The sequence below is a fragment of the Onychostruthus taczanowskii genome, unplaced genomic scaffold (genome assembly GCF_017590055.1).
Source record: "Onychostruthus taczanowskii isolate IOZ18803 unplaced genomic scaffold, ASM1759005v1 scaffold71, whole genome shotgun sequence".
NCBI classification, from domain to species: Eukaryota; Metazoa; Chordata; class Aves; order Passeriformes; family Passeridae; genus Onychostruthus; species Onychostruthus taczanowskii.
In genome coordinates this window covers 4108175-4123968 of record NW_024504898.1, presented here as the reverse complement: position 1 = coordinate 4123968, position 15794 = coordinate 4108175, and the positions used below count along the sequence as shown (strand labels likewise).

Below are 15794 nucleotides of genomic sequence, written 5' to 3'. Positions count from 1 at the left end.
TCAGAAAAAAATACCCTGGCATTCCTAATTCTACAACCAATCTTGAAACTTGGAACATTTTAGCCATGGCACAGAAAACAGCTGTCATGTGCCACCTGGTTTTTGGTTTTTTTTTTTTCTTTTGGCTGTTTGTTTTTTGGTTTATTGAGGGTTTTTTGTGCTAACATCCCCAAATGTTATTCACCTGAAAGAAAGACATTTTCCTACTCACTCTGCTTCTAACAGAACCAACATCTGTTATGTCCTGGTGGTAAAAGTGCTGAAAACCATCAGATATGAGATTTCAGTCCAAGTGGATCTTGCTGCTTTCCACAAATGTTTGCCCAGTTATGTTCCCCATACCCAGAATCTCTCATAGCTAACTTAGGATCTGCAGTGGCACAAAACAAAACATAAACCCACTCTTTTGTATACTGCCAGCTGGAGCCTGAGCTCTGCAATATCCAAAGCTGAAATAATAAAAGAATCATTCAGCTCTTCATTTTGAACCAAATAATTCTTGTTTTTTTTCTTGAGATGAATATTTCTTTAGTATCACTATAAAAGGGAACATGCATTTTTTATGGGCCAAAATATTCTGGATGTCAGCATAGTCAGGGAGGTGTCTAATGTATCTAATGTCACAATCTTGCCAGAACAGTCATTGATAGAACTGAGTCCAGGTATATCCAGTAAACAAAGCCTGGGGGCTGGCCTACCCTCCCTAAAGTATCAATTGAATCTCAGCATAATGGCAATGGAATAATGTGTGTAAGATCCTGAAAAATCTGTAAGTGTGATCTCCAGAACTCCATCAACTATGCACCAAAAAAAAAAAAAAAAAAAAAAAAAAAAAAAAAAAAAAAGACTGTAGCAGATTTTAAAGCATAAAAAAACCCTTAAGAGCAGCAGCACAGTTGCACAGCTCCACGAAGTGCAGCCATTTCTGCTCTAGGGCTTTTCATTAGTACTAGATTTGTTTTTGTTTACTAACAATAATTTGTTTTCTGCAGTGATGAGTGGACCCCATCAGGAACAGGATTCTCTTTTAAGTGCTGCATAAACCTATAACAAAAATTAGCTCTTGCTCAAGAAAGCTTATGGTCTAAGGATAAACAGTGGCCTTACAGTTGTAAAAGGGAGCTTTGCTGCTCCAACAGAGCCAGTATCTTGTTCTATAAACAAAAGGCCAACTCAGGCAGCTTTTAGATTTACTTTAAGCAGCAGTCCCAGGGCATTAAAAACCAAGCTGTGGGGTTTTCTTAAGCCCTAAGTCTACTGGAGGAAGTATTCCCGGTATAGACATCTCTGAAGGGGACAGCATGGGAAATCAAAGAATTTATCAGCTGGGAGGAAAGCAAGTACAAAATCAAGATGCTGTGATTATTTCAGTAGAGACAAGAGTTTTGATAGGTTAAAGAAAATGGTAAGGTAAAAATGAGCTGTGGAGGGCCATCAGAATGAAGGCACTGATTTTCTGTATTTTAAAAACGAAAAAAAGAGGGTCCTGTTGCTCTTCCGAATCTGTGTAGATTCTTTTTTTATTCCAGCTCTGAGAGCATACTGTCAAAATCGATAATGCACATTGTCACTCTGTAGTGAGCAAGCAGGGAAACTGTGACTCAAACACATCCCAGTGCAGTAGCAACTGAGAAGCAGTCTCTCTGCCTGAGATTACTGAGGCAGGCAGACCCTGCTGCAAATACTCCTTAATAAAGAGCAAGTGGGCTTCCTCCTGAGACCATTGCATGTTCAGCCTCCCTGGTTCAAAATTACACTAAATGGAAGAGAATTAGGCTTTTATTTGCAGGGGTTTCCTCCCCAGTTTCACAGCATTCCATGTCCATTTCCACATCACTCCTCAGGGAACCGTTTCACCAGAAAATCAGACTCCAGAGAAAGACATAAAGATTGAGACAGGATGTCAGTTAGGCATCTCTGTGTTATTTCACTTTCTGTCTAAAATCCTCAGCATGAACTAGGTCTGTAAACTTGATGCAGAATAGCAGAGCTCCTGTAGCATAGTGTATGTGTGCAGCTATACCTGCAAAAACCCTTCCACTGTAAACCTGTTCTCTGCTAATTAGCTATATTGTCAGTTAGAAGTAATCTGCCAAATCTAATAGCTTAGGTAATGCTGGCAACAGCTCAACTCAGGCTATTCACTCAAGGCAGAATCAGTCTGTTGGATATTTTCCTTCTGTGGATGTTTTGTAGAAACTAACAGTCAAATCTTGCAACAGAGATTATAGCTGTAATTGTTCTTGAAGGACAATATATATTTCAAAACAGGCATTTCTCTGATTCATCAGTACCCAGCTGAATGATACGTGCTTTTAAATTTTTTTTATATCAGTGAAGAACTTTTAAGGCTTGAAGGGACGGGTTGCTTTTTATTCTTACATTTTGTTTTTACTGTTATTATTCCGAGGTAAATAGTGGCATGCTTTTGCTAGCAAGATTTTGTATTTGGAGAGCAGTTACCATCATGAATAACCTTCAGTAATAAAAACTACATGGTTTTCCAGAAATACTCTGAAAGAACCAGGAATAGCCCTCAGTAACAACTATATGGTTTTCCAGGAACAATCTGAAAGAACTGGTTAAGGTTTGAATTTTTCGGAAACATTAGGGAAGGTAACAGCTGGTCTGTTGATTTTTGAGTGCATTTATTTAGGCTTTTATTGAAATTCAGAGAAGCTGATAAATGACATATTAAGGCAATGCTGTGAATTTGGCATATGAAAAAGAAATGGAATTTAGCACTGCTGTGGCAGCTTTTAGGGAACTCTGCATGAAGGCAGTACAATATTCATTGCACAGGTGAACAAGACAGGACACAATATCTATGCAGAAACAGATAATCTTTTGTAGGGCTGAAGTGTACCAAATTCTAGGAACACTTCATGCATTAGAGGGACTTTTTATTTCTGGACCAGCAATCTGAAGGATTTGGGTACTCAGATTAATAAGACATCCCAGGATCCACATGCAAAGTGGCAGTTCTCACAGAAGATGCTGGGACTGGCTATCCCTAAAATGTGGTGCAGAAGGAGTGTCTGGACCCATTTTCATAATTGAAAACTGATGGCTTGGCCACAACACTTTAGCTAATGAGGTTGCTAAACCTGCTGCTAAATCAGGTTTCGGAGAGTTGAGGGCCTTAATTGTTACTATGCTACAAGGGTTTATAGGACTGGGTCGAAACCAGACAGTGTTGGCAGTGCCAGCAAACCAGATTTTTAAGCCTGTGAACATCACAACATTCCAAGTGCATAGGAGGACTGCAGCTTTTCAGTGTAGTAGGAAACAGCAGTCATTGTCTTCTGCTTTGGAGACTGAATGTGAAGACTGTGAGGATCTAGCAGCACCTCTGTCTCAAGTCTTGGTTTCCCACAGCGCAGAAATCCAGACATTTTTAATGAATTTAAGAATGGCTGAGGGATATCCTGAAATGGAGGGTTGGAACTGACCTCGTTCAGTCCCCAAATTAGTAAGCCTTCCTTATTTTACTCAAATGCACATTTTTCTTCTTCTAGGTGAATATACCATTATGACAGCCCATTTTCATCTAAAAAGAAAAATTGGTTATTTTGTCATCCAAACGTACCTTCCTTGCATTATGACTGTGATCTTATCGCAAGTGTCGTTTTGGCTAAACAGAGAATCTGTCCCTGCTAGAACTGTCTTTGGTGAGTATCCCACTTTCTCCTAGGACACAGACAGCATCTTTGTGGCTTGTGAAAGTGATTTGTTGTAATAAAACCTCAGTTCACTACTGTTTATTTCTGCTTCAGATGTTGTAAACGTTTTCTCATTCTCTTCCAGTTTAAACCCAAAATCAATTTAAAGCCTTGTCTGGGTTGTTTTTGTAAAGTTATGACAGAAATTGGTTAATCAATTATGTGAAAATTAAGGACAGAAGATAGAAGAACCAGATTAGTGTGATTTGTGTTTGGTTTGTGTGATTTGTGTTTGGTTTGTTTTAATTTCGGTGGATGCTGGATGGTTTAGAAAAAAAGACATACAGATTATCACATATAATGTATACTCTTGCTAAGCATTTGAAGCAGATATCACTTCAAGACATTTTGTTTATCTTTGTTGTAGGATTTTTATCTGGGAAAACCATGTAGATGTTAATTAGTGACAATTATCTCTATTACCATCAAACAAATTAATATGACTTTGCATTTAGAAAATGTATATTTACTGAAGAAATTGCTATGGAAAAAACCTTTGGGGTGTCATTAAATTACTTGGTTTATTCCTAGAAGGCTGCAGAAAATAAGCACTTTCTCAAATGAAGGGTGATGAAATACAAGATTTTTACTAGGTGAAAAACAAGGGGAGTGGAAACAGATTATTAAGTAAAACTTTGTTCAGATATTTGAAAGGAGTCTGTACCAGCCTCCTGAAGTCAGTTGGCAGCTTTGTTCAAAAATCAGCTCAGCAAGTTGTATGGAGAGAATACAGGTAGTAACATCACTTTGCTGAATTACTCTAGGTTTACAAAGATGTACCTGAGAGTTGAGTTTTTTGATCTTTGGGTAATCTTCCCACAGATGAAAGCGTTGGCTGTTTGTCATTTACTATCATATGGGAAAGGAGGAGCTACAGTCAAGGAAAGCAGTAACAGTCAACAATTTTAAACATGCAATCTCTGTATAAGAAAACAAAATAAGTAATCCCACTTCATTCTGACAGTTATAAACCCTGGGCTTGTGTTACCCTAAAAATCTTTATTTAAACACACTATGGCTAGAACTAACCAGAATTCCATAGAACAAAACATCTGAGGGTGAAGGCTTTCATTTTTTCTTATTCTTTCAAACCATAATATGCAAACACTGATTTCATGTAGCCTTCTTAGATATCCTGCTGAACTAGGACCTGCTCGTAACTCATCTGGGATCCCGTAAGTGTTAGCAAACTGATCTCTGACTCTCAGGTTTTTTTTTCTTTGCAGGAGTAACAACAGTCCTCACCATGACCACCTTAAGTATCAGTGCCCGTAACTCTTTGCCAAAAGTGGCCTACGCTACTGCAATGGACTGGTTTATAGCTGTTTGCTATGCCTTTGTATTTTCGGCATTGATTGAATTTGCAACAGTCAACTATTTCACCAAGAGGAGTTGGGCATGGGATGGCAAAAAAGCCCAGGAAGCTGCAAAAATCAAGGTGCTTAACTTACATTTTTTTAAATACCTAGAATTAAAAGCAGTTATTCAGTATAGTTTAAATAACTGAACGGTCAATTTTCAGCTTCTTTGTCAAAAATATATTTAATTACCTCATGACATACATCCACCTTCCTGTAGAGGAAAATTTGTAAGGAAATATGGTGCCTTCCCTTCACAGAGATAGACTACCTCTCATCTCTATGAAGAGGACTGGTTATAGAAGCATGTTGGGCATTGAGTACACAGGACATGGGATTTCAGTGATCAGACTTCTGATAACAGCGGACATACACCATGAAACATATCTCTGCAGAGCAGTCCCTGTATGCTCTCCTAAATCAATAACAACACTCACATTGAGCTCCATGAGCCGGGGTTCCACCACAGTAAAAAAAGGAACAAAAGTTGTGAAAACACAACTTTTGAGTTTCATGCTGAAATGAAAATTTTGGGATAGGACTGACTCTTAGTAAATCATCTCCTAGAGAGCTCATACCCACAGGCATCCCAAAAGAGCCTACAAAGAGGCCAAGCTGGCAGGGGCAGTGAGCCCTTCCCCACACCCTTTGCAGCAGCTGGGAAAATGACCTTCACATGTTGTCAGCTGTCCATGGGGCAGCACCCTTTTCAGATGCCAGACTACATCTCACTGACAAAAGAAGCTGCCAATGCACATGCCAGGTGGGATGTGGCTGCAGCCAGTGAGTCTCAGCTTTCTCCCATCAGGGAAAGTCACACTTAAGAGCTACAAAATCAAGCCAAAAACATCTGTTTGATAGTTGAAGTCAGAATAGCCAGCAGGCATTAGCGGGCATGCTTGATTATGGTGCTCAGTTTTTTGGGTCAGCCCCTTGAGAACGTTTCCCCTTTCTGCTCTTGTGGTATAACATTTTGTTCTTTATGCTGCAGAAAAAAGAGCGCAACTTGCTGGGAAATAAACCAACTAATACCTACAGCACCGGGAAGATGACTCCTGCACCAAACATGCCAAAGGACTCAGCCCCAGCTGTCATCTCAAACACTACAACTGCTCCAGTGAAGCCTGCAGAAGAAAAGCCTGCTGAAAGCAAAAAGACTTACAACAGCATCAGTAAGATTGACAAAATGTCCCGGATAATTTTTCCAGTGCTGTTTGGAACTTTTAACTTAGTTTACTGGGCCACATATTTGAATAGGGAGCCTGTTATTAAAGGTGCCAATTCTCCAAAATAAACTGAAGTACTCTGGAGCCACATGTGAGCCATACTTACAAAGCAGATGCTACCAAGGAAAATTTGAGATCCAGATGACTTTCTACGTTTGGGCAATATTCTTCAGGAAGTTTTTTGCATGTTTAATAATATGTACAAATAATATTGCCTTGATTGTTTCTACATGTAACCTCAGATGTTTTGGAGACGATTATATTACTTACAGCAACGGATCTTTATAAAAGATCAGAAGACATTGAACATGGCTTCTTTGCTGCTGAGTATCTTGCATTGATAGTTTACAAATAAAATAAGTTATATTTTTTAACTGTTCAAGTGTACTACATATCGTGGTTTTTATACTTCAGATGTACAGTCATACAAATATGGGCTTAACCTATATTTTACAGAAGAGCTCCACTATTGTCATCTGATAAGTTACTGAGTAACGCCAGTTGTAAATGTGCCAAATTATTAAGTGTAGGGCTATGTTTGAGCACCTTTACCAGTTACAGGTAGTGCATTACTCCATAGACAAAACTGCTCAGCCCAATTTTCATTGGAAGTTTAATATAATGCAGTAAATCCTAATGGGACTATGATAGTTTTCACTGCTTGAGACTAGTTTGCAGTGAAATAACACAGGGAGCAGGATGCTACTTATGTAAATAAAGATGGTGGAATCTTGCCCTTAAATGAAAATACAAAGTTTGTTTGGGTTTTGCATTCCAAAGAATTCTCTCTAATGATTCTCAGTATTTATTCCAAAAATTAAGAATTATATTGCATGAAATTAACATAGATTAGGAATATATTTGTGCAAATAAAACTTCTAACAACAGCACTAGACATTTTTATCAGGGTAAAGTAAATTATGTTTGGACATTTTTCCAAGAAGAAGACTGTGTTTTATTAGCAGAGATTATCAGAAAATAATTACAGTAATTCTGCAATAATTATTACTTGTTTCCCTCTGCAAAAATCAATCAGCTAACACTAGAAAGTGTGATCAGATAAAAAGATGTGCTTCATGACAGCAAGGTGTTTCAGTGACAATATTGACAGAAAGGTCTTTGTAGTGTCCATCTGAAACTTTTCTATAAAACGCCTTGCTGCTGACAATGTGTTTTGCTTTCACAATGAATGAGAAAATGCAGTCTGAGTTTTCAGCTCTTTCCTCCTTGGCATCCTTTAATTGTTCCAGAAGCTTTTGTAATTAAATCTTAATGTTTAAATAAAAAATGCATTCAACATTTGATTGCAAAATGTCATTCTTATACTGGCTGTCCTTTTAGAAAGACCAAAGAGCACACCACAGAAGCTGAAGGAAGGCACACATGCACACACTCGATCTCGTGTGCATGCATGACATATCCTCCCTGTTGCCCAGAAAGGGGCATGCCTTGAGTGAACACAGTGAATCGAGTTGTTGCAGAATTAGGTGCTGTCCTGCTGTGAAGAAACAATCCCATGATCTTTTGGGGACAGAGGGAGAGTTCATGCTTCGCTTTGAAGTGAGGGTCTGGTCTGGGTTGTTTTGTGTCTTCTCTTCAACACTTTCATTCCTAAAAATTGCCATGAAAAAATCTCAAATGTCTATTGTTTTTTGAAGCTTTTGTTTGATGCTGTGGAAAGAGAAATTCATAAACTCTGGAGGGCAATAGAGAAGCCATGGGACTGAGCAAGTGACTGGATGCTGATAAACATCAGCAAGGGAGGGGGCACACCCATCTATTCAGTACTAGCCTGAGCTGAGATGAGGATGTGGATCTCTGTTTTCATGTTGCCTGCCTCTGTGTCTTTGAGCAGCCACACACCTCCTTGTTCATCATCCCCTTGGATGATCATCACCCCCTTTGGGGTTCAAAAACCTTTAAAAATTGCAGTGCTTATTGCACGGCAAAACTTTATAAATAAAGTTCCTTGGCTATTTCTTCAGGTGAGAAACCCAAAGAATTACATGACTGAGTTTTGTGAATGAGAAATTCAGAGCCATCTTTGAGTAGCATCTTCTCCAGGCCAGTTCTGGAGTCTCCCCAGAGAGTTTCTGTACTTTGTTTTATCTGCTTACAACCAAGTCTGATCTTACTCTGTATTACAGCATTATTTCCTGGTCTCTATTGCAGGACTCAGTGAAAGGATCTCTAAATCTGATCTATTTTACTTACATGGAAAGTAATCTTCAACAAAGATGGGTTGTACCTGCAGCATGTGCTTGTGCATGAACTCTAGGTGTCCCACAGTCTGGAACATGCTTCAATAAACCCATACCCTCCAGGCTGGAATACTTAAATGCTATTGCCTCGCATTATATCCTACCTCACAATTCAAATCGCTCCACAGTCAGTGGAACTATTTGTGTAGGAGACCACTACTCATTGAGATGGTATCTGAACTGTGGGAGACAGGAGCATTTTCCAGGTCCTGGCTCAACCAAAACACTTTGGCTTTGTCCTGCCTCAGGCTGGGGTGGTATCTGTATGTGCATCAGCTTCCTCTGGTATCCTCTGGAAGCAGCTTGGGCTTTCAGGAATGGAGTGAGCTGTGTCACTGTCCCCACCATGGGTGAACTAGGACCCTGCAGGACACAGCTACTTCACAGCTTAGTCATGGCCAAAGGAGTAATAAATAGGAATTGCTTCTCATTGATTTTTTCATGTATGCTTTCATGAAAAAAGAGTTGAGAAGTGAATTACAACAATTCAGCACTATAGAGGAAGTGTGTGCAGGCTGCTGAAAAATTTCCTTCCTTGCACCCAGTAAGAATGAAAGAACAAGTCAAATACAATGGAAGAGATTTTTAATTTCTGATATTTGAGCTGTGCCAGCTTACTTCAAGGATGAATTTAAGCAACAATGTCTTTTCTAAAGCTGAACCCTCTTAGGTTGTCTTGAGTTGTGTTCTGCTCTTTTCTAAATGGAATATGCCCTCTGTGGAATAACTGAACACATTTATACAAAACTGAGGAAGTAATGATTTTATGAAATAATCTCTTCTTTCAAAAATTCTTGCTCAACATCTAAGTTAAACTTTGAAGAAAAATGAATGAAACTGTTTTGCTCTTCATTTTATGCAGAGAAGATGAATGTAGCACTCGCAGTTTTTTGAAATCTGGAGATAAAGTTCTTTGTAATAAGGATATATTTCCCTAAATACCCTTGCTTCTCAAGGAATTGACACTGAAATGATAAAATTGCTTGAATCCTTTCTAACCTTTTAGAGGTTTTTATGTCACTACAAATACTTAAGTATGGTCATTGCATGGTGACTCTCAGATGACATCCTTACTTTACCAACTTTGCATCTTCCACTATGTTGTTATAGACATTTGTTCAATTTTGAGAAGATAGAAAGATTGGAAGTTAGATTTTATGAAGCCCAAAGGACTTCTGAAGGATCTTCCAAGGATTACCCCTAATTTACACTGAAATATAAGTGTCCCATTCTGTAATGCATTATTTCCTTTTCAGTGCCATCCTCAAAAGCAATTATCACTTCTCACAGGCATAATGTCTTAAAAGTTGCTGCTTAAATTAGTCCCTGGCTAAAAGCAAAGTAAAAAGCAAGAATATTGATTGAAGATACCAACTAATTTCAGTTAGATGAATTTGGAGAGTTTTGGAGAAATATTGATAGATTGCAATGGACTGGATGAAAAATGATAGGCTGGATTTGTAGGTAGGAAAATTGCTACAGAGAGGGCAACCACCCACTGCAACTTAACACATAAATGATAATAAATGTTGGAGCCAGCCACCCAAGGCAGTTTTGGCCTCAGAGGATATGGGCCCAGTTCTTCATTCACTGGGGGCTGGTGTTTTTGATGTTCTCAGGACAACTGCTCAAGGGTGGCCTGGCCCCAGAGGAGCAGGCCTGCCTGCCCTGGATGCCCATGCTTCTGCCAGAAGTCTACACAAAGCTGCTGAAAAGCTGCAGCATGGCAGCATCAGGAGGGATTCTCCCTATCCTGCCCATGAGCCAGAGAGCAGAGAGCCCTGTGCTGAAGGACAGAACTGAGAGCACACAGAAACTGTCAGGACCTCTGATGTTCAACTTCCTACCTAAAGGCTCCAGCAGGAACAACAGAGACCTTCAGTCAGAATAAACTGGTTCAAGCCTCTTAGAAATCTCTAATATGCCTTCAGCTGGAGCACTCCAGGAGCTGTAGAATACGGATTTCAGGTCCTTCCTTCTTTGTCTCAGAGCAGCCCCAATTCCCTTCTGTGCTTCTCATGGTATATAGGTAGCACTGGGATGCCAGGAAAACCACCAGTAGAGCTCTTCTTCAACACTGCATCTCAGAAAATTCAGGTGCCCAAACTGTTCAGCACTTGAGATGGGGCTCCCAGTTCTAGCAAGTGAGGAATTTGATCCATGAGTCCCATTCCCTTCTTTGACATTCACCCCCCCCCCCCCCCCCCCCCGCTTATTTATGCTATTCCCTGCACAGCTACTTTCAGAGATTCAGATTCATACTTCCCCACTGCACAGGACATACCACAGAGGTATCCCTCGGGTTGAAAAGATACCTTCTGTGAAAGTGCAATGAAAGGTAAGTTAAAATGTGGATGCGTTTTGTTGTGCTGGACAGTATTACTGAGAACATAAACATTTTATCATTACATGTCATGATGTAATGTTCTTTTGTTAAAACCTGTGCTGGATAATCATGACCCTTACCTGAATATACAACTTGAAAGGCTCAGCAAAGGGAGAGTGTGTGCTTACAAGTAAAATAGAAGGATGTGAGTATGAAGAGGAGGAGCAGAAATGAACAAGGTCTGAGGTGTAATGAAGAGTGGTGCTAAAGTATCCCTTCAGCATTAACACACCAAGGAAAACAGTAAGAAAACCTTAAGCAGCACGTTTTTTCTTACAGCCTGAGGAGAAGGAGTCAATAATCAATGAACCATATTGCCCCGATCGAGCCTTGGGGATTTCTGACACTCTGCAAGGAAAGCGGGGACACTGTGAGGGTCTTTCTCAGGTCTGAGTGACTCGATGGTCACATAAAGTTCCGGTCACGGCGCAGGGGTAACCGAGCGCTCTGCCGCCGGCTGGAGGCAGCGCGGGGCGGGGAACCCGGCCCGATCCCTCGCGCTTCCCGCCGCGGCCGCCAGAGGATCCCGCCACCGCGGCAGGATGCGCTGAGGGCGGGATGGGGGCTGCCGGGCGAGGAAGAGGCGGAGCGGCGCCCGACGGAGCCGCCGCGGCGGGGAAGCCACCCCGGCTCCCTCCCATCCCACCCGAGGGTCCCCGCCGGGCCGCCGAGAGTGGGGATGCGGAGCTGGACCTGCTCTCGCCATTTCTCATCATGAATCGTCGCCGGCGTGTCTCCCCTCCGGACAGGCAGTAGGTGGTCTTTCTGCCACCTACTGCCCGGCTCACTCGTGCCGCCCCCGGGAGGTGGCAGAGGCACGGCGGCCCCAGCCGCCCCTCCCGTGGCGGCGGAGCGAGCTCCCCCGGCCCGGGCGGCCGCAGCCGCCTCCGATGCTGCTGCACCGCCCCAGCTGTTCGCGCTGCTGGGCTCCCCGGCAGGGTTGCCGAGACCGGGCTAAGCTTTTATTTATTCCAATTGCGTGTGAATACACACATTTTTCTATATGGCCAGCGCAGGGGAAACCCCTTCTTGCATGTCGTGCGCTTCCTGCCCTTGCTTTCCAAACACGCGGGCGCTGCGAGCCGGGATGTAGGCACCGCGACCGGGGAGCCCTAAATGATGCTTGCATAAGCAGCAGCCTTCAGGAAACCGTCAAGTGCCTGCGGACCGTCTCCGTGCGGCGGTTCCAAGCCCCGTGCCGCTGGCTCCCCTGTTCCCCCGTCCCGCCTCCCGCCCGTCCCATTTCGCCGGTGCTCCCGCAAACTTCACACCAGCGGATCGGCGTGCTCCTTGACCGTCAGCATAGCTATTCCTGGAGAAATCCAGGCAACCCCCGAGCATTCGCCTTCCGTTCCCTTCCCCATTTCCTCAGGGCAGCAGGCGGCCTGGCTTCCACCCGCATTTCTCTGCGGGTGACCGAAAAGAGCACAAGCCTTGTAACAAATTATTATCAGCAATTCACGGCAACTGCAATTAAACAAAGTAAACACGAAAGAACTGCTGTATAATCTAGTAAAGAGGCGTTTAGGTTGGAAATAAAAAAAGCCAAAACAAAACAACACAACAAAACCCGAAAGGTTGAAAGAAAACCCCTGAAGTGAATTACTGAGTTAATTGCCTGACTCACGACAGATTTTTCTTAAGCGGTGTCGTTCCTTCAAAAATTAACCTCAGGAACAGAACTCCCTACAGCCAGCTCTTCTAGGCATCATGTAGGAGTTATTCTAAAAACAAGACTGCATCTTCCAGGAGATTTTTTTTTTAATTAAACAATTATAAACGACTCCCCCAGGACATGGAAGTTATGTTTAAGGGAGAAGGAAACAGAGATTTACACTCCCGAGATTTCTGATCACAGGAAAGTGGTGACTCGCTGTACCTCTGGCATAGTTTTTTGTTTTCAAATTAGCATTACGTAAGTGAAATTTTGTCACTCCCCATTCTGAAAACAAAGGGGAATATTCCAATTACCCTGATGCCTGATGCAAAGCTCCATACTCCATACACGTGAAGAGAACTGAAGTCGCTAAAAATCACTGTGCTGTTCCTAGTAGAGTAGAAAGACAAAAGTTGTCCAAACCCAAACTATTTTTGTCCTGAATACACTTGACTTATGTCTCATTTCCGAGTTCTCACAGCAGAAAACCCAAATTTACTTAGAAGTTCACAATGTACACCTAAGTCCATGTAACCTGGTCTACAGTATCGTGTAGACCTCTTCTTTTCTCCGTGCATACATTTTTCTGGCATACCTTCTGCATATACATGTGTATCCATGCATTCGTACAGTGCATGCAAACTTCTGCGTGCATCCACCTAGATACAGAGGCATACCAAAACACACTGCCTGCGTTTGTCTATCTGTCCGTGTAAGCAGCCGCACCGATTACATGGATCTGCGCCCGTGTGTACATCGGGATCTCCGATCACCCGTGTCACATCGGGATGCCCGTCGCTCCGATCACCCCGAGACCAGCACCTGACCCCAGCACCTGACCCCTCTCCCTCCTTCTGAAGAGTGCATCTCCAGCCCTGGGCGGAGGGGAAGCTTTCGGCAAGTAATTCTGGGGTTAGGGAGTGAGGGCATCCCGCAAAACATCACGGGGATCCTTCCAGCGGCCGCCCTGACGGGAGCATGGGGCTGGTGATGTCGGGGAGAAGTCCCGGCTGCCGACTGACTGCGGCTGCCGGGTTTGCTGCTCCCCCTCTCTTGTGTGCGTGTGTGTGCGCCCGCTGTAGCGGGGGCAGGGTTCACTTCCCGGCTCCTCCAGTTGCCGGCGAGGCGGGAACCTGTTGGGCAGGGAGAGGGGACGAGGTGCTCTCCGATGCGGGGCGGTCCCCGGCAGCGCTCCGGTGCCGCGCTGCGGGGCTGGCTGCGGGCAGGCGCTCCGCGGGGGGGGCAAGGTGCGCCGGGGCCCGGGCTGCTCCGCGCTGTGCACCGCCCGGGGCACGGCCAGCGCCAGCCCGGGCAGCGCCAGAGGCCGCGCCGCTGCACCCGGCAACTGGCTGCCGGCAAAGGGGACGCGCCGCAGCTCCGTGCCCGCTGAACACCTGTCAGCCCGCGGAGCCTGATTTATACCTGGCCTCTCCGCTGGGGATTTCCCCCTCGTTCCACTTCTGCTTTTTTTTTTTTTTTTTTTTTTTTTTTTTTTTTTTTCTTTTCCCTCTCGCGTCCTCCCTCCCTTTTCGGAGCGTTGTGGAAGAGAGTGTTTTCTTCAGGGTATTAAGCTGAGAATACAGAGGAGGAGAGGCTCAGACCTTTACCTCACTGCCTGAATCTCCCTTCCATGTGAACATTCTGCAACGTTTCCCTGGTCCTGCCGCACCTCTCACCTGGCCAGCGCTGTCCGGACCATGTCCGCTAAGCTCCTGCCGGTTTTCTTCCTCCTCTCAGTGTTCCACGCCTGGTAAGTCTGCGTTCCCCTCGCCTCCTCTCCAGCCCCTCTCCCCTGTGCACTGGGGCTGGAGGGCTGAAATCCCATTTGCCGGAGTTTGCACAATATTGGGCACCCAGGAAGAACAATGGGCTCTCCCCACTTTCTTCCGCGCAGTGCCGGGGCTCTGTTCCCAAACACCGGCTTACCCCGGTCCCATCCCGGGACCCGTCCGGCTCCGCGGTGCGCCCGGGGCGGTGGCACCGCCGCTGTCCCTTCCCGGCCCCGCCTGAAGCCGCAAGTCGCCCGCGAGGGCCCTGTCCTGAGCCGGCCCGGCAGAAAGTTTAACCCCTCGGGCGGCTGCCGGCACCCGGTGGGACGGCGGCTGGAGCTGCCCGGGCTCCCCTCCCGGCCCCGGCTTCCCTCCACGCCACCCCCGGGGGATCCGCGGGCGGGGTCGGCGTGAAGGATGAGCCTCGGGATGCGTGATCCCCTGGTCCCCGCCTCAGGGCCGGGAAGGGTCTGCCCGGCAGCGTCTGGTATCCACTGTTAGAGGCCAGAGGGGCACAGCCGGCAGCGTCAGCCCTGACCTTTTAGACTTCGGTCCTTTTTGTTGTCCGGGGCTGTCGTACACCCTCACAGAATAACCCGGGCAGAGGGGTCGGCTCAGGTCCCCCCTGTAGGAACCACCACCAGCCAGGCTACAGGCATGCTCAAAGGTCTTCCTCTGTCCTCCTTGGCAGCCTGCCCCACACCTGAGTGATGTCTGTCTCCTGAATCCACACAGGAACTAGAGAATGCTTCATGCCAGCTTCCACAGCAAGTGTGGGACACACCTATTGCAGGAAATCAACCCTTTCCTCTCTCTGACAACCTCTCAGAGTTTTCTAGACTTCCTCCCCTGCAGTTTATGCACAGTCTCTTCACTGTCTCCTTATGGAATCAAAACTGATGAAGAGTTGGGGAAAGGCATGTAGCCTTTCTTCCTTCCTGGTTTGAGACTGGCTTGTCATCACCCTGTAGTTACTTCTCTGGATAACAAGAATATGAAAGGAATTGGCAGGGTAACCTGTAGGGTTACAAAAGAAAAATGCAACCTCAAGTGCCTTGAAGGAGCACTATTGCCTTAACTATATGGAAGGGAAAAAAATAAATTCTTAAGGAGGAAAGCAAAAAAGCTTGAAAAATATGTGTCTAGTGTATTAGTCTGATCCATTGTGAAACCTCTCCCACCTCCAATCTTAATCTAGAAAATAGGTAGGGATTTAAATAGTTTGGAGGTACTTTCTAGGAAAAAAGCTGTGAGAGTGAGGGGATCTAAAAGGTCTGCCAGTGCTTCGTTAGACTCTTGTTAGTGACTTGTTTTAAAGCAGCATCTCCCTGAAATAGGAATCATGATACTACTTGAACTCAGTTCTCATTTCCAGGTGCAGTCTGAATGCCTGTGGTAAAGTTGTGGTGACTGCA

The 15794-nt window shown here is 44.5% G+C and overlaps 2 protein-coding genes across 2 annotated transcripts in view; both read left to right on the top strand.

The window, feature by feature from the left end:
* Positions 1-6597, top strand: part of GABRA5 (gamma-aminobutyric acid type A receptor subunit alpha5) — a 54361-nt gene extending 47764 nt beyond the window's left edge. Inside the window, exons 7-9 of the mRNA XM_041422101.1 lie at positions 3519-3671; positions 4949-5160; positions 6072-6597. Coding sequence (XP_041278035.1) covers positions 3519-3671; positions 4949-5160; positions 6072-6374 — 668 coding nt within the window. The 3' untranslated portion in view covers positions 6375-6597. The remainder of the gene's footprint in view (positions 1-3518; positions 3672-4948; positions 5161-6071) is intronic.
* A 7710-nt stretch (positions 6598-14307) lies between these two features.
* GABRG3 (gamma-aminobutyric acid type A receptor subunit gamma3) overlaps positions 14308-15794 on the top strand; it is a 289850-nt gene continuing 288363 nt past the window's right edge. The window contains exon 1 of the mRNA XM_041422112.1: positions 14308-14360. Coding sequence (XP_041278046.1) covers positions 14308-14360 — 53 coding nt within the window. The remainder of the gene's footprint in view (positions 14361-15794) is intronic.